The sequence below is a fragment of the Lepidochelys kempii genome, chromosome 15 (genome assembly GCF_965140285.1).
Source record: "Lepidochelys kempii isolate rLepKem1 chromosome 15, rLepKem1.hap1, whole genome shotgun sequence".
Taxonomy (NCBI): Eukaryota; Metazoa; Chordata; order Testudines; family Cheloniidae; genus Lepidochelys; species Lepidochelys kempii.
In genome coordinates this window covers 9,525,363-9,543,608 of record NC_136394.1, presented here as the reverse complement: position 1 = coordinate 9,543,608, position 18,246 = coordinate 9,525,363, and the positions used below count along the sequence as shown (strand labels likewise).

General features: G+C 46.8%; 1 protein-coding gene across 3 annotated transcripts in view; it reads left to right on the top strand.

Moving 5' to 3' along the window:
* TAOK3 (TAO kinase 3) overlaps window positions 1-18,246 on the top strand; it is a 144,047-nt gene that overhangs the window by 121,794 nt on the left and 4,007 nt on the right. For all 3 annotated transcript variants that reach the window (XM_078848917.1, XM_073312562.2, XM_073312563.2), the window contains exons 14-18: window positions 1,140-1,274; window positions 8,978-9,214; window positions 9,797-9,925; window positions 12,204-12,407; window positions 16,607-16,846. In XM_078848917.1, the coding sequence (XP_078705043.1) occupies window positions 1,140-1,274; window positions 8,978-9,214; window positions 9,797-9,925; window positions 12,204-12,407; window positions 16,607-16,846 (945 nt within the window). The remainder of the gene's footprint in view (window positions 1-1,139; window positions 1,275-8,977; window positions 9,215-9,796; window positions 9,926-12,203; window positions 12,408-16,606; window positions 16,847-18,246) is intronic.

Sequence of the window (18,246 nt, the reverse complement as noted above, 5' to 3'; positions counted from 1 at the left end):
CAAGGTCTAGAAACTGTTTTTTTTAACGAAAACAGAGATTCTCATGTAATTGACTTCAGGAGCTGGGGCTTTAAGAAAATACCAAAGGACAAGAGTTGGCAACTCTGTCTGCTCCAGAGCTTCCAGCTGTGCTAGGTCCTTTGACTCTGCACTGGTGAGAGCAGCAGCTGGAATTCTTTGGCAAGATGTCCAGTGTACGCTGGACATGGCTGGGCTGACCCGGGAACACAGTTTGCAAATACTTTTCCCTTTTAGAAGTCACCTTTATAGCCATTTCTCTTAACAAGTCAACCGTCATGGACTTTCACAGGCCTGTCTGGAGAGGGCATGGATTTTGAGCGATCGACAGAATGCTGCTTTTTGTTACAACACTTAAATGCATGGTATTTCAGCTGCAAAATCACTAGTTCTTAAGCCTTTGACAACTAGAGAGTGAGAGATTTCAGAGAAGACCATTTGTGGTAAACCTATGAGCTGTCTCTTTAAAAAAAAAAAAAAAAAACCCTTTGCGAGGCTGTGGAGAGAAAGTGCTAGAACTGTGCACGATCATGACTGGAAAGCAGGATCCCTGAGTGGTCACTGAGTCTTCCCAGCACAAGATAGGGAAGCTGATCTCTGCAAGCCTGCAATGTTTTTAGGCAGAATGATCCTTCTTCAGAGCAGCTAGCAGACAAAAAGATCAAATTAAGGAGAAAGCAAATCTTGAAAGGGAATGAGGCAAAATCTTGCTCCTGTGTTAAAAGGGAACGGCATCCTCCTGGCTAGACATGGAAATCACATTTTTAAAGGGATTATTTGGTTGCAGCGCTTTAAGCAAACCTTTGTGAAGAGTCTGATTGCTCTGCATTGCTTTGTGCTTTTGCTTCATTTTTTTGCACATATGTAATTCTGGAGGTTAAAAAAAAAAAATTCTGCCAGGGATTCAGAAGGCATCCCACTAGCGATCAGCTGACATTCTTAACTGAAGGCTGCAATGTGTTGCTTATTCATTTTGGACTGTGGGAGCTGCAGGGGCTAGCAGAGAGCTAAACTATGCCTTTCAAACACCAGTGCTTGTGCAGAAAGAGGGGTGAGAAAGAGGCAGCCGGTGAGGAAAGAGCACAGCTGGACTTTCTCCTTGTTTTTATCCATTTCTGCAGGATCATGTATTTATAAGGGATGAGGTGGGCCACAGGGATCACAGGCCTGAGCTGCGGCCTACCCAGTCAGTCCAGAATCAGGCCCTCCACTACCGGAACCGAGAGCGCTTTGCCACAATCAAATCAGCATCTTTGGTAAGCAAACACCACCACCCCCACCCCCCCCAGTCTTCCTCTCTGTCTCTTTGGTTGGGAAGAGGGTTAAGAATTTTCTTCTCGCCCATTTTTCTTTTTGTTGGCATAGCAACTAGATATTGCACAGAAAGAGGTGTGTGTGAGAGAGAGAGAAATGTAAAAAAAATCCATGCTGGGTGTGTTTCTAGCCTATGTAAAATCAAACACATTTATGGGTGAAGTTGATTTCCTCTCTGATTTTTTCTGTATTGCATCTCTCTCTTTTGTTAGTGGTGACTACTAGTAAGAGACTAATCGGTGTGCATGCATATATATTTATTTGCACGTGTATAGGTAATAGGTTTTGTTTTTTGAACAGAAAAAATCCAAGTGCTGATATATTTAGTCATTTAAAAAATGAGACCATTATCTCCCAGGGATGAATTGCTGGCTACATATGGCTCGTTGATTTATTTATTTCAAGCAACTGTATTTACTGCATTTTTTCCCCATTCAAACCCATAAACATCGCCTGGCTCCAATAAATGAGGATTTACAGCAGCCTGTGGGCTTATGAAGAGAGGAGAAGGGGTTGACAGGATCTGGCAGCATTTGTACTATTGCAAATGTGATCGTGTAGATGGCTTTGTAGTAGCAAAAGGGGTGTGTGCTGGAAGAGTTAGTTTCCTTGCCTCCTCCACCATCTCTCTGTCTCTCTCATACACATAGCCTGAAATCAGCAGCAGCAGCCTTCCGAGAGGGAGAGAGAGATGGCATAAGCAAGAAACAGGGTCCTAAACTGAAAATAAATTGAAATATTAAATATTTCAGCCGAACTGACATTGGAGGTCACATGGGTAGGAAGATTTACAAAGTATCCAGTGTCTGGCAATTGCATTTGCTGCCTATTATGACGTCATCGTAGGCCAACCCAGAAATTACAATGGGTAACCCTCCCCCTTTTTGTTTGAGTGTGTATCTGAATGATTCCCCCTTCCCCATCACCACCATTTGATGATTCCCCTCCACAACCCCAGCCTGTGTGTGTGTGTGTGTGTGTGTGTTAACCTTAGGTTAAAGCCTGGGCAGTGGGGATATTAATATTGTTTGTGCTGCTGAAACCAAAAATGAAGCAGTGGAATTCAGATCACTACCATTCCTGTTTTTGGCCTGCATCTAGGGCAGTGAGTTTCTTTTCCCAGGTGTGCTTCTGAGTAACACACGCTCTGATTGTTCCCCCCCAAATTCAAAGGGTGACCTAGAAACCTGTGCATTAGAGGTCTTTGTACCAGCATTCCTGACCCAACAGGGACCTGAGATACCCTACACCCTTTCTCTGATATTCTCGTGCTGGGGACTGTCTGTTTTTGTAGACTGTACAGTGCCAAGCAATTGTCTGAACTGAACTCATAGGAAACCCTCTTTCCAGTCAAGTTGGAGTCGGGGGACAAACGATAAACTACTCAACATGTCATGGTACAAGCCAAAAAAAAAACTCCATACATATACTGGCATCTTGCTGGCTGATATCTTTTACCCGCCATAGAAGGCTCCTCACTACCTTAACTCCAACACCAGAGGGCATAATTCCTGTTTTCTTTCACCTTGTAATTCTCCAGGGGTTCTATTCCTTTGCCTCAGTACTTCAGTGAATTCTGCTATCAACAAGTTATCCCATGGCGATGGAGGATTTTTGAGAGCCATCTGCCAGCCAGTAGAGGGTGCTCATGTGAAGATGAAATGCCTTGTCCAGACAGCCCATTGAACTCCTGTGCTCAGGGCAGCTTACATCCCAAGGTCACTCCTAAACCCCACTTCATGGCAGCCTCCTCTGGGGCTGATACTGTGTGCACTGGGTCTTCGGGATACTTGGATTTGCTAAAGCTTCTCAGCCTACGTGACCAAATCCCCATATAGTTAAAGGGGTTGTGAGGCTGAGTAGGGAACTTTCTTTTTTCCTGTCATTTACACGGAGCACGTTCCTGAGGCAAAGTATGTTTGAGGTCATGCTGGGCTGGTTTGGAGTTCACATGAGTGCAGCCATGCATGCGCACCATGGTGTCTTCTGGCAAGAGTGAATAGGAGACTGATGATACCTACCGGTTAAATCCATTCAGTATATCAACCAGCACCACTCTCTTCTTAGGTGAAGCGTGGGATTTTCTTTCATCCATATGCTTCCATCCTTCCGCTTCCAGTGTCTGTATCTGAGAACACCTCCCTGTCCTTTCTTATGCCAGGAATGAAGTGGAATGACAGGAAAGCAACATACAGTAGCAGCTCATGTGAAGGTTTTGTTGTTCCTCCCTTATCCGAATACAAAGGAAAAGATTAAAACGGTTTCCCCATAAAAACCCGTCGGGGGTAGAGGGGATGTAGTTGCATGTGTGGGTATTACAATCTTTTGTGTATGTTTTATTTCACTTTATAATGGGAATACTTGTTTTCTTTCAGTTCGGTTATATCAGTGGCTTTTCCCCCTTTGATTCAAAGACCTCATTTATGTAACTCTTTTGTGGTTATATGCCACTACAGTTGCAGTTAATAATTCTGTGGAGTTGGGAGGATTCATAACTCATCCTCACTCCGATCTGTTTTAGGGTGCGCGTACAGAGGGAAAGCTCAGAATTGCCAGAAGGGGGTTGGTTACTTAGTGAGCATCAGGTGGGAGATTTCTAGCATCCCTGCAACCAGCCATTCAGATCTCAAAGGTTCTCCATTCTTCTAGTTGATTTTCACTCTGTTGCTTCCATACGGTATCTTAAGGTATCCTGTCTTCCCTACATGGACGTTAGATCCCATGGCATTGGCATCTTCTAAAATAAGAGCAGATTTGATTGCTCCCCCCACCCCAGGCCACTCCCCATTGCTATCCATCAGTTGCTTTCTTTGGGTTCTGCCCCCCAACCCCTGAAGAGTTATGCAGTTGTGAGAGAAATAATGACTATTTCATAAAGGCCATGGACTGCTCTGATGTTAGTAGTGATCTCTTGGGATGAAAACATCTGTGTAAATATGCGTTGTTTTGTTCGGGTGAAAAATCATCTTCCAATGAGACTCCCTCAAAACTCCCAGCCTGACAGATGGACAGCACTGTAGATAGAATGCATTCTGCTCTGGGGAGGGAGGGGGATGTATTGCAGAATCGCTGTCCCAGCTGGTTGAATTCAGGAACAATATCTGTGATCTCTGAACCTTCAGGCTCTCCCTGGTCTGACTTTGCTGTAGTGCAGGCCCTCAGAGGACATGAGTGTCTCTAAAAGGGCGCTGCCGGTTTGAAATGTAGTCCATTTCCAAACATTAGTTAAAAGTCCTTTTAGGTAGTTCATCTACCCCTGAACCCATGATAAATGTTATGGTTATACAGTCACACTTTCCCATTGATTTTAAATGTGGTGTTTTGCCCTGTTTCTGCATGGGAGCACCACACAAACAATAGAGAAACGGACTGACTTTATAGGAGGAACAGTGAAATGGACTACCCACAAAGTGCTGCTCGAGGCACAAAGGAAACAAGCTGTGAAAACAGAAATTTTTTTTTTCTAATCTCTTTCAGAGACAGTGATCTTAGGTATTTTTTGTAAGAATAGTAGGTAAAAATTATTCAGGCAAGAATGTGATGTGCCTTTTAAGGAGGATTTTAGTCCTCTTCTGGAACCGAGGTTCTCAGATTTGTTCATAGTGTGGACCGCTATTTAACAGTGTATCTCAAGAGCCGCCTTCTTTCTCATTGTTTATGATTCAGACCATTTGCAATTCCGTCACATCCCTGTGGCAACAGGGGCCATCACTTACATGGGACAGCAAGGAGAATGCGTTCCATGTGCTTTTTGTTGATTTTAATGCAATATAGGAGGTGTCAGCCTTGTGTGCCCTGCCACTTCTCCACAGATAATGAACCACATGTTTTGCACATCACCAGTGGTCCACAGGCCACAATTCAAGAACCTCCGCTCTGGAGCTTGGAAAACCCCAGTTTCCCTCACCTGGAAAGAATGCAGGACATGCTGCATCTTGATCACAAAGGTCAGGCAGCATCCACCCTGAAAAGGAAGTTGGTCAAATCCATGCATTTAGAGACAGGATGGGGTTGGATGACGGTAACAATATTGTTTGATTTTATTTATTTATTTTGGGCTCAACCCCTTTTTCTGAGGACCTACCACACTTTTGGGTGCCTACCTTCATAGTTGTTCACTTAATATGGGTTTTTTGAGACGATGGCCTCTGGTGCCTAAAATCCTAGAGTGTTAGTGACAGTAGCAATGTGGATTCAACTGAAGGCTGCCTTATTCTGTTTGGAATCAAAATGCAGACAAGGGAATCTTGTATTCTCGCTCTGGGACCTTAAAGTCCTTAGGCATCTGGTACATGAAGGCAGTGTTCTATGGGTCTGCCCACTGAAATAACATCAGGCCAGTTGGATTCCAAATACAGACATGTCTATTTTAATTAATATACTGTTCTCTGGGTCTGTTGAAAATCTATGGCATTCTATCCACATGGTGTGTGTTTCTCTTGACAGAATCACCTGACTGATAGTACCTCAACCCCTGCCTACAAAGTCTTCAGTTGATACTATTGTCTTCTCATAGTCCTTTTTCTCATTGTAAAAGACTGGGCATCTTTTCTTGAAACACCCCGCCTCCCCCTTTGCTATCAGGGGCTGATATTTCTGGAAGATGGTTATGTTGATTCTGGTTGCTCATCTCACCTGGATGTGAGATGTGGGCATGGCTCTCTGGGGAGAGGATATGGTGTGCAGGCTGAGTAGTGTGTAGGGAGGAATCCAAGTAATAGCTAGAGCTGGGGAGGAGGGTTGAGCTAAACTTTCTTACTGTTAATAAAACCAAATCTCAGGGAGGATGAGTTTGAATTCTGCATAATGTGTAGGGTGGTTGGGAGCAGGCTGGAAAAGACACCTGGTTACACATCCCTTAACCATACTAAAAATGGGGAACAAATAAGCCTTGGTAAAAGCTGTTGTATTTTATTCAGCCATTCAATTCTGTAGCTGTCCTAACTGTTTAGTATGTTTATTTCAACACAGAACTTTAACAACTTCTAGTATGTTTGGCTTTAAAGTATTCTGACATTTTCTGATCACCTGGGAAATAATTTTGCAGTGAACAAATCAGTCGTCTTCCCTTATCCATTATAATCTGTGGGATTCTGTTGTTCATAAAGTACTTTAATGTCCTTGTATAGTCAAGGGCGCCATTAACATGTTGTGATAGTGCTTCCTCACTGTTCTCATGATTTTGTGTCATTAACATCGGACTGACCTTCACCCCCATCGTATCCATTTGAAGACTGTCACTCATCATGCCATAGTTGGTTTCGCTTCCTACTGCCGGTGTGCAAGTGTATGATCAGTCTAGTTAACTTCAGAGTAATGTCCTTCGATCCTTGATGTAAAGAGGAGATGTTTCTTTCTCTTGCACATGGTTGGCTTTAACACAGCCACAAGTTCTCCCTGGGAATCGAGCCTTATTTAGACAGAAAATGGATGGTCTAGGTGGATACATTCTTCTGAATTAACTGCATGTTTCTTTTTTTTTTTTTTCCTGCATTGGTAGAGGTTGCCCATTTTGTGCCATAAATTCCATTGTTCTTATCAACAGTTATTCTGGGCCTTTGACTCCAGTTTTACTGATGGTTCATTATTCCATACTGCTAGCTGTTCTCAGTCCACAACAGGGTAACGGCCTTTCAGCACTCTTCCTATCCTCCATCCAGAGCTGCTTTTCATATCCCACTGCAGAACAAAACTCTACAGCCCCGGTAGATGGTTTGACTGGGATGAATTTGAGCACGCAGCCACCATGATTTCACTCTACAGAGCCAATACTGTTGTTCCCAATGGCATCTCAGCTGTCTTGTCAAACTTGTGCCGTTTTATTGCTTTAGATGGTTTTGTTGATTGCTGCTTCTTGCCAGCTAGTTGTCTTAAAATGCTGGACTGGCCAATGAGTGTTTAATAACCAAAAGCATCTGTTAAAATACAAGCCATCCAATGGCCCATGATACACCCATCCTAAGTCAGTGCTCAGCTGTTGCTTCTTAACACCTTCTAGCAGCTGTGATGATGCAGTGCCTTCCACTTCTCCCTCTGTGGATGCTGTGGTCACTGCTTAGCTACCCACAGAGCCTGGGGTCCCCCAAACTGCAGAGAAAGTTGCCATTGTGCATGAGAATAAGGGTGGTTTTGTACAGTTTCTGTAGTCTCCGTTAAAGGTCTGAGCACCATTTGCTTCTTGCTCCATCTGTGGAGCGAGTGTGGAGTGCAAGCCTGCTGCAGGGATCAGAGACTGTAGCCCTTGTGCCATTCATGCCAGGCCCAGCGTTCGCCCCTAGCCACTACCTGTGAATAGCAGCAGGGAGTGAGATGGTGGTTTTGTTAGGCAAGCCTATGGTCCTGTCTTTTGACCAAGATGAAGATGGTTGTGGTCTGTGTGACAACGGTCTCCTTTGAACTGGGAGCATTGCAACTGGTATTTTCTCCTTAAAATTCCGGGCATAACTGAAGCTCTTACCTCTCCTTCACACGCCTGCACTTGAAGCACAGAAATCAATGTGCACCCTGTGAGTTTTTCAGCTGAACAGTGTTTGTAATCTGCTTAGACCGTATGATCCACCTTGTTAATACTGTTCGCTTATGGAACAGTGCGCCCTTGTGTTTGGAACACTGGGCCCAATGGGCGGGATCGCTCTTTAAAGAGCGTGCTGTACCCAGCGCCTCCTTTCTGTGTGTGCCACTCATGGGAACCTGAGAGCAGGGAGATCTGCCTGTGTGTGTGGATTGTCAATAGAATCCACTGGAAGCAGAAAATAACATTGGCAAGCACTTTTTGAACATCGTTCAGGAACAACCCATAAGGAAGAATGTAAGGCTATTGCAGTCGCTGGGGGGGAGATAAAAATCGAGGGGTAGAGAGTCCTTATGGGATGGAAACCAGGTGTAACATATAAGATGCAGATGTAGATGGCCAGATGCAGGGTTTCCACCATGACTTTTAGTGAAAGGAGGCTGTGGGCCAGCAGTCTCAAGGTGAACCCGCAGTGGTTCAAGTGGTTCAAGGGGGCAATTTAATAATGAAAAGTGCTGACCTGGTTTGTTCTGGTGTTACTCTAGGTTAGATTGCAGGTAGGGGAAGGGAATGGATGGGTGGGGGTATTATAAAAGTGAGCCCCCCTCCAGAGCTCTGGGAGGGAGCCTGGAATGAGGCAGCTCCTCCTAGGAAAGGAGCATTTAATAAGGGATAGAAGCCAAGGAGTTTTGTTTCTCCCCCCCATGTCATGACCATTTTATGAACCCTGCCCAAGAGGGACTCTGTAGGTCTTAGTGCTGCCTTTGTTTCCAAGTGCTCTGGGGTTCCCTAACCTGATCAGCGAGCTGCCTGCCCCTCTCCTGCATAAGTGGCTGGGCGTTTCCTGCAAGGAACAGGGCACTTTCCGTTACTGAATGGGCACTGAAACCCCTGACTAATGCGGGAAAATCCGGCTGGGCACCCGAGGCGAGAGGCGTTCCCGGTCTGTGGGACTCCTCGGTGTCGGGCCGTTTGACGTTAGACAGTAGCTGCCGCGGTAAAACCTTGGAGCAGCGTTCCCGGTGAGCCCGTGTGTGGGTGCTGGGAGTTTGCTTAGCGGGTAAGTAGCTGTGAAGGGAAGACTTGCCTGCCCAGGGAACTTCTAATGCCTTTTTTCCTTCTCAATGACATCAGGTTACAAGACAGATCCATGAGCATGAGCAGGAGAACGAGTTGCGGGAACAGATGTCAGGTTACAAGCGGATGCGGCGCCAGCACCAGAAGCAGCTGATCGCCCTGGAGAACAAGTTGAAGGCCGAGATGGACGAGCACCGCCTCAAGCTGCAGAAGGAGGTGGAGACCCATGCCAACAACTCGTCCATTGAGCTGGAGAAGCTGGCCAAGAAGCAAGTGGCTATCATGGAGAAGGAGGTCAGTAATTCAATGAATTACCTATCTGGGCCAGGAGACTGAACAGGAAAGTATTGCAAGTGATCTCCAGGGAAAGACTGTTCAACCATATCTAAAACATGTACTTTGGGAGCTGCAAGTGGCTACTGTCTGAGGGTGCTTTGGTAGCTTTTTACCCTAACCAGCTGGATCTCAGTCTAGTTCCTAATGGACGGGTGTCCCCAATCACCAGTTGGCAGTGACTAGTAACATGGCTGGCATTCCCAGAATTGGCCCTGAAGACTGAACTGCCCTCATAGCCCTAGACGTGGTGGTTCTAGGTCATGGGATGATACATGTTAATTGGGTAGGGTAAAGAAGTTTGCACTGTCCTAGCCTTGAGAATGAACAATTTCACATTCGATTTTGGTGGAGGAGACAGGAAACACGAAGAAATTCCTAAATGTGTATGTGGGTGGTAAAATTTTTACAATTAAACTTCCATGTGGTTGAATACTGATGGGCTAAGACCTTGCTCCGCAGGGTTTGAGTGGCTGAATGCACAATTACAGATTGCTCGGTGATAGACTTTGTGCGCTCACTCACTCATGCTCTCTCTCTCAGGCAAAGGCGACTGCAGCGGATGAGAAGAAATTCCAGCAACAGATTTTGGCTCAGCAGAAGAAAGACTTGGCGACCTTTTTAGAAAGTCAGAAGAAGCAGTACAAGCTTTGCAAGGAAAAGATTAAAGAGGTAAGAACCACCACATTTCAAAGAGGTTTGGAGCAAGTATGGTCCAAGCTTTGCTTTTGATAAATTTGGGCCTGCATAGTGATTTAATGCCCATTACGCACGGCGATCTAAATTCAGATTGCTAACTCCTCGGGCTTTCAGGAACTGGGGGAGCCTGGCAGTGTTCCAGAGTGATTTGCTAATAGTCTCAGTAGCAGCAGCTGACTACAGGCAGGTGAATCTCCACAAAGCAGGATCTTTAACCCTGAAAGTCATAGGGAAAAGGAGCGGTCCTGGAGAATTCCCACCGGCATCCATCACAGAGCACCCACGTGGCCATCAGCTTTATTTAAACCATTGATAAGGCACCTGCCAGTCATCAGCGTGCCCAACAATTACCAATACAAAATCAAAGCCAATAAATGGCCTGCCTGTATATACCGCCAGTCCCACCCCAAACCACATGCATAAAGGCAGGCACCACACCAGGTCAAAGGGACCAGTTAGCATAAAGCGCAGGGAGAAAAAGGATAGCAAAGGAGGAGCAGGAGAAGAGCCTCATTCAGGATGTGAATCAGCAAAGTACTTGAGCATGTACTTAAGTACTTTGCTGAATGTGTGCTTAAGAAAATACAGACAAGGAGAAGTCTGCAGAAATGAGCAGGCTTTTGCCTCAGTGCTCCAAAGGCGGCCAGCAGGACTGTTGTCCTCGGAGTGTTCCCTGTCCAAAGAGCCTGGCCTGACATAGTCCTGCTTCCAGCCTCAACTTATTAATGCCCTTTAAGGTGCAATGGTTTATCTGTGATGAGCTGACTGACCCAAGGAATCTCCAGAACCGCGTCCCGCCTTGCATGCTAAGGCTAAACAACATCATGTCAGCCACCCAGGCACTGACTGATGTATAAGGGGGAGTTGCCTACTCCTGATCAGAAAATAAACCAACTACGTCCCTACCCCCAGGAAGGAAAAATGCCTGAGACACCCCTGGTATAATTCTGTATCCAGATGCCCTTGAGGCTGTGGCCAACACGCTCTGCAGCCTGGACTGGGGGCCCATTTGGCACCACTATAATGTTGCTCATTAAATGACTGGGTTCCTGGTGTTGCCACAAGGACTGTTTTGCTATTCCCCATCTCTTAGCAGAGCTGAACACACATCACGCTCCTTGGGGGGACCGTGCCCAGACAGTGACTCTAATCAGCCCTCAGGGGTGTCTGAGAACAAGCAGGCTAGCCTGTCTCCATCCCATCTAGCCTATCTTCACTGAGCTGTAACACTTGGTTGAAATTCAAACAGAGAAAACCTTCCCCAAATATCCTGTTTTCAAGGGGTGTTACACCATTAAATCAGTGGAAACTCTTCAAAAAAAAAAAGTGTATTTTGAAAAAGTGTTTCACTGAAAACTGCAGCTCAGATAGCCTTTAATGCAAGTACACTAACTGTCCAAACTGTGCTGTTCTTCTTGTGGCTTGCCTTGCAAGTCTATTTTAGTACATGACATAATGTGCATTTACATGGCAACTTGCAGTTGGGAATCAAAAGCACTTTGCAAACCTTTCCTTTATTAAACTTGCTACGAAAAACCTTGTGTGGGGGGGTGAGGGGATAGATAGATATATCATCTTCATTTTGCAGCTGAGGAAACTAAGACATAGAAGGGTTAAATGACTTACCCAGGGTCACAGGACAAATCAGTAGCAGAGCTGGGAATTGAACCCAGGAGTCCTACCCATTCTCTTCCTGGAGTGCTCTTTAGCAATCCCTTTGGATGCCATCACATTGTGTTCTTATCATTGCTCTCTATAACCCCATAGATGTTTGCCCTGACAGTAATTTTAGTTTTCCTCTTTCTGATCCCCCTGGAGTCAGTGTATAATAGTTCAGCTAGAGAGGGGGATCCTGTGAACCCCAGGGTTCCACTCTTGCCATACTCCGCAGAGCTTTGTAATACATTTGTGCTTGAGAAACCGGCCAAAGGGTCTCCAAGCAAGCCAGGCTTGGAGGACCTCCAAGCAAGTCAGGGTTGGAAGGGACCTCAGGAAGTCATCTAGTCCAACTCCCTGCTCAAAGCAGGACCGATCCCCAACTAAATCATCCCAGCCAGGGCTTTGCCTAGGCTGAAAGGCACTTACAGGAGTACAGTGTGTTGTTAAGCAGGTAAAGGGTAGGGCAGAGTCATGTGAGGGTACCACTACCATCTGGCTCCAGAGGGCTCGTGTGGGCATCACCTAGATAGGCAGGTTGGTCCTAAGAAGCGACTGGTTTCTTGATTATTTATGTGTGCGCACACGCGCCCAGGAGATGAACGAGGACCACAGCACGCCGAAAAAGGAGAAGCAAGAGCGAATCTCCAAACACAAAGAGAATCTGCAGCACACGCAGGCCGAAGAGGAGGCCCATCTACTCAGCCAGCAGAGGCTCTACTACGACAAAAACTGCCGCTTCTTCAGGCGGAAAACCATGATTAAGAGGCACGAGATGGAGCAGCAGAACATTCGGGAGGTACGTCACTCTTTAACGTTTGGCGCTGTTTCACTCTCACTTGCTGGACTGTTTGATTAGTTCGTTCTTCGCTGTGGTGTTCAGGGCTGTAAAGCAGTGGTTCTAGGGCGTATGGCTGACTGGTGGTTCGTGCAGCTCTTGCTAGTTCCCTGGTACTGGCTTTTCCCGTTTCTAATTACTAAATGGCATAAAGAGCTAAAAAGACGTGTAACGTTCTGGCTGTTAATGTTCCAAGTAAGCAACTGCTGTAGTGGCAACAAGGCTCCTCTTCCTGGTGCGGGCAGCTCCAAGGGAAGATACTGAGTTTGGTCGTCAGGCTCTCAGGTGGAAGACGTCTCCTTGGCATGGGATTTGTTGGGTGACCCCACTGGGCTTCTCTGGCAGGAGACCCGAGAGAGTCAGCTGCCATGTGTACCAGCCTCGTTAAGGGTATCCCTGGGAGAAGTCTGTGATACACACGGTAGCGTCATGTGACTCTGTTGGATTTGTTATGAACAGTCAAATGGCTAGAAGTAGATGTTACTCCCATAGACAGCATTAAAAGAATATTAAAGCTGCAAAGTCAAGCACTCAAAAGTTAGAAATGGCACTATTAAGATTGCCTGTACAACCTTAATGTAACCCCCTCATGCGTATGCAATATTATGATGGTATGTGATCATGTCATTCAAAACTATTTATTCCACAGGACCACTGCCTCATTCAGTGCACAGACTGGACCTGCTCTGGGATTAATCAGTATTCTGTGCTAAAGGAGGATGTTGATTCTATCCCTGCCTCTGCCAGAGAGTTCCTATGTGATACTGGGCACAGGTCACTTACACCCAGCTTTTCATAGGTGGTCATTAACTGTGTGTTCCTCATTTTCTGGGTGCCTGACTTGAGACCCGAGGGTCTGATTTGCAGAAGTGTGGAGCTCACAGCTGCAACGGAAATGAAGGGAAGCTGTGCTTGGAACGTAGGAAGTGCTATATAATGCAAAGCACTTCGAAAAATCAGGTCCTGGACATCTCCAAAAGTTAGTGGATGCCTCAGTTCCCCTCCTGTAAAATGCAGGGACCAATAGCACTGGCTCCTTCTCTCACGGGGGTTTTGTGAAGGTTGGCTGATGTTTGTGAAGCACTCATTTGAGCATCGTAGAGAAGCCCATGAGGAAATTAAAAATCCTGCCTTCCGAGCAGGGATTGAATAGTGTGGTGTAAATAAGGCCTGGGACCACGCACTGAACAACAAGACGACAAACTCCTTAAGTGAGCACCGTCCATCCTGTGCACTGAAAGAGGGAAGGGTCCTATGGAAAATAGTACATCATCATGTAATGAAAGACTGTATCATCATGCAGCTGCTCAAGTGGGCAGAGTTCAGCTTGCACAAGCATTTCCTAGCTGTTGAGTGCCTGACTTTGTAAGCCTGATGTTCTTGTGACAGAGTATTTCTTGTGCGAGATTTCCTCGGGTTTTCAAAAAGCCAACTGAAAAAACAAATTCCATTGTGTGGCAGCGTCTTGACATGGATCAGCAGCAGTGTTGGAACATGCAGATGCACAGCACAGACCTCTGCCGCTTGACTAATCGAGTAACGGAGAGCAGGAGTAGCTTGTCCTCCTCTGTGGACTGGCACTAGTGGGGAACGGGACAGGTTGCCAGTGGGTTTCACAAGTATTTGCTGGCAGCAGAATGGTGAGACATGGAACACTTCAGCCCAGGTGGCTAAAGGTTGACTATAAGCAACTGAAAACAGGTTCTTGTAACAGGAAGTGTCAGGCTGTCACGCACAGGTTGGGAGACATAGAGACATAAATCTGTATCTACACAGATACACATGCAGGCCAGGATTTTCATCAGCGACTGGTAATTTTGGGTGCCTTGATTGTTGGGTGTCCCACGGGAGTTGCCTTAAAAACAGCTTGATCTGCAGAAGGAAAGTGCTTAAACCCTCGTGAAAATCAGGCCCCTTTGTGGGACACCCAAAATCAGGACTTGTTTTTGAAAAGCTTGGCCATGACCTTTGAACGGAACGCCCGTGATCAGTGCGGTTTTTGTTCCGTGGCAAGGGCAAAGCAATGTGTGTAAAATGGGGCCTCTCCTTTCATTCTGGACTGGCTGGCACGAGAGCCCAGAACTGGGGGAGGGGTTCAATCCATTTGTTTCTGGTGAGTCTTTTACGAGGGTTCCAGGTGCAGATTTTTGACACACAACATCTCTGATTCCAGGGCCTGAAGTACTGAGTGCTTGAAATCCACTGGATCCCTTTGGATAAGAGGGTGAAAGGGCATCAGTATCTCAGAGAGTCTGGCTAGTGACCTAGGCCATCAGATGCAGTTCAGTTAAATGTAGGCATTGCATACTTGGCAGTACTGATTCCCTGCCAGAGATGAACCATGGCTCTGAACCTGCTTTTCTATTCCTAGCTTAAAGCTGTCACAGTTGCTACCCCAAAGGCGGGTCTGTGCTATGGACTGGTTTACCTGTGTTCATTAGGGATGTGATTTTTTTTTTTTTTTACTGATGTAGTTATAGTGGTATATATGCCCTAGTGAACAGTTTCACCAGTATAGCTTATTTCACTTTTTGAACTGGAATGAGTTATGCTGGCATAGACCTCATCTGGAATGCTGTGTGCAGTCCTAGTCTCCAATGTTTAAGAAATTAATTCAAACTGGAACAGGTGCAGAGAAGGGCTACTAGTATGATCAGAGGAAAGGAGAACCTAGCTAACAAGAGAAGACTTAAGGAGCTGACTCAAAGAGCTTGGCTTGCTTAGCCTAACCAAATGAAAGCTGTGGGGAGATATGATTGCTCTCCATAAATACATCAGAGGGATAAATACCAGAAGGGAGAGGAGTTATTTAAGTTAAGTGCCAATGCTGACAAGAACAAATGGATATAAACTGGCCATCAACAAACTTAGGCTTAAGTTCTGGAACACCTTCCAAGGGGAGCAGTAGGTGCAAAATCCTAACTGGCTTCAAGACTGAGCTTGATCAGTTCATGGAGGGGATGGTACGATGGGACTGCCTATGATGGTGTCACCGATCTGCAACTGCCAGCAGCAAATATCTCCAAGGGCCACTGGATGGGGAGGGCTCCGAGTTACTACAGAGGATTCTTTCTCAGGTGTCTGGCTGGTGGGTCTCGCCCACGTGCTCTGGGTCTGATTGATCACCATATTTGGGGTCGGGAACAAATTTTCCTCCAGATCAGATTGATTGAGACCCTGGGGGGTTTTCACCATCCTCTGCAGCCTGGAGCACAGGTCACTTGCAGGTTTAAACTGGAGTAAATGGTGGATTTTCTGGAACTTGAAGTCTTTAAATCAAGATTTGAGGACTTCAGTAACTCAGTCAGAGGTTAGGGGTCTATCACAGGAGTGGGTAGGGAAGGTTCTGTGGCCTGCAATGTGCAGGAGGTCAGACTACATGATCACGATGGTCCCTTCTGGCTTTAAAGTCAATGAGTCTGTGAGCTGCTTTCACTCTGTTGGATTGTAGCTCTTAACAATACCGGTATAGTTAAAACAGAAAAGTTTGCTAGTACAGATTATATCCTGAGAAAATTTGCCAGACCATGTGGTGGTGGGTTTGTGCCAGGGCCAGAGGGAATCCTGCCATGGAGGGCTGGTGCTATACATAGCTAAATTTTATGATGTCTGATTTTTATTGCTCTACTGGGTCACCTGGTCCATTCTCCAGGGCAGGATTGTTCCCTATGGGTAAGATTTTCAAAAGCTCTCCGCATAAGCCTAATTTTGCTCCCACTTGTATTAATGCAAGTTTTACTCCAGTGCTTTGTCCTGCTATACAATTTCCATTCCCCGATGTGGCCCTCGGGCCAAAAAGTTTGCCCACCCCTGATGTACCTGCACTCTGGAGTATTGCAGAAAGCATGTTGCCCGTCAGCGCCATCTGCTGGATGCTTGGTGATAGTAGCCTGGTAAAGTGACAGGGTCGGGGTTAGGGGCAAACTGGGACCAAAGAGGGTTAGGAGCATATTTGTTCTGGACCCACAGCCCATACAGCTCTCCAGAACGTCCATCGAAATGAATGGGGTGACTGGCCATACCTATCATGGCTGGCCACGTGCTCACATCGGCTGTGTCTGGGCAGGAAGCGATTTGCAACCCGAGGGAGAATGAATGTTGCCTATTTCTGAGACTGCCCCTTCCAGCCCCTAGCCTCTGTTGCACCGTGTCTTATGCAGGAATTGAACAAAAAGCGGACCCAGAAAGAAATGGAGCACGCCATGCTGATTCGGCACGACGAGTCGACGCGCGAGCTGGAGTACAGGCAGCTGCATACGCTGCAGAAGCTGCGGATGGACCTGATCCGTCTGCAGCACCAGACAGAGCTCGAGAACCAGCTGGAGTACAACAAACGGAGGGAGAGGGAGCTGCACAGGAAGCACTTCATGGAACTCCGGCAGCAGCCAAAAAATCTGAAGGTATTGCGGGGCTTCGTATTCGTCGGCTGTTTGCACCCATCCCCTCCTCTTTGCTCTCTGCCTCCTGGCCAGCCTCCGTCATCCTTCACCAAGCAGCCTCTCCTCCTGACACTTGGTATCCCCCAGGAGCCCCCAGCCCTGAGCTGGCCTCCTGTGTCTGGTGTACATTGTAAGCACTTGGGCCAGGGGAAAGGCGGGTTCTGTTTTTTTAAGTGCCATTTCGATGTAGGTAGCTACAATAGTAATATTACAATAGTAATACTCCCAACTGACAAGGCGTTCAAGCGATTTTGCTCCTATCGCTCTGTCCTTCCTTCAGCCTCGGTATTGAATCCATTGGTGAAAGGTTCTGGTCCTGTTTCCTTGCTTCTGATGTTGGCAAAAAAACTAAATAAATGTGGGTGGGGCTGGTCCTTGGCTGCATCCTGCTCATGCAGCTACAGAACAGTTAAAAACCTGCTGAGCCATTCCTGGAGCTTTTCCTTTCATCTTTTCGGAGCAGTGGGTGACGAGCGTACGCCTTTCCATGTTTTCAAATCCTAGAGTCTTCCAGTGGACGTATCGTGGGGGCAGGAAATGGGTTGTGGAGGTATTTGTGGGATAGAAAGATGGGGAGGATTTGGGGAGCAAAGGCACTTGGCAAGTCAGTGAATATGGCAGTTGACCCATGGAGCAGTGATTGTAAAAGAGAGAAAATGCTCTAGGTTGACTAGCCTCCAGTGGATACTACTGGTTAAGGCCCCTATTCAGCCAAACATGTAAGCACACTCTTAATTTCCATTATCTTCCATGCGACTTAAAGTTGATAATGTGCTTACGTGCTTGTCTGAACAGAGGCCTAAAGTCAGAAGCCTCTTCTCCCTCAGAAAGAGAATACTGCTTGTATTAGTGGATCAGCTAGTCACCCAAGTAAAACAGTGGGTATACGGCAGGGGTCTCAAATATGCGGGCCACCAAGCTCCCCTCCCCCTCTCCCCCAGCTCGCCGCGTTCCTGCTCGTCTGTCTACCTCCAGGCACTTCCTGCCACCAAACAGCTGTTTGACGGCACTTAGCGCTTTCCAGGAGGGATGTGGGAGGAGCGGGGAGCCACGCACTCAGAGGAGGAGGTGAAGAGGTGGGGCAGGAGTGGGTATTTGGGGAAGGGGTTGAAATAGGGGCAGGGAGGGGGTGGAGTTGGGGCAGGGACTTTGGGGAAGGGGTTAGAATGGGGGTGGAGAAGGGGTGGGAAGAGGTGGGGCAGGGACTCATGGAAGGGGTGCGCAGGGGCGGGACCGGAGGCAGCCTGGGGGGAGGGATGTCAGTGATGTGGACCTCGGGCCAATGTACTAGTCCTCATGTGGCCCTTGTGGTGATTCGAGTTTGAGATCCCTGGTATAAGATGATGGAGAGCATGGTAATG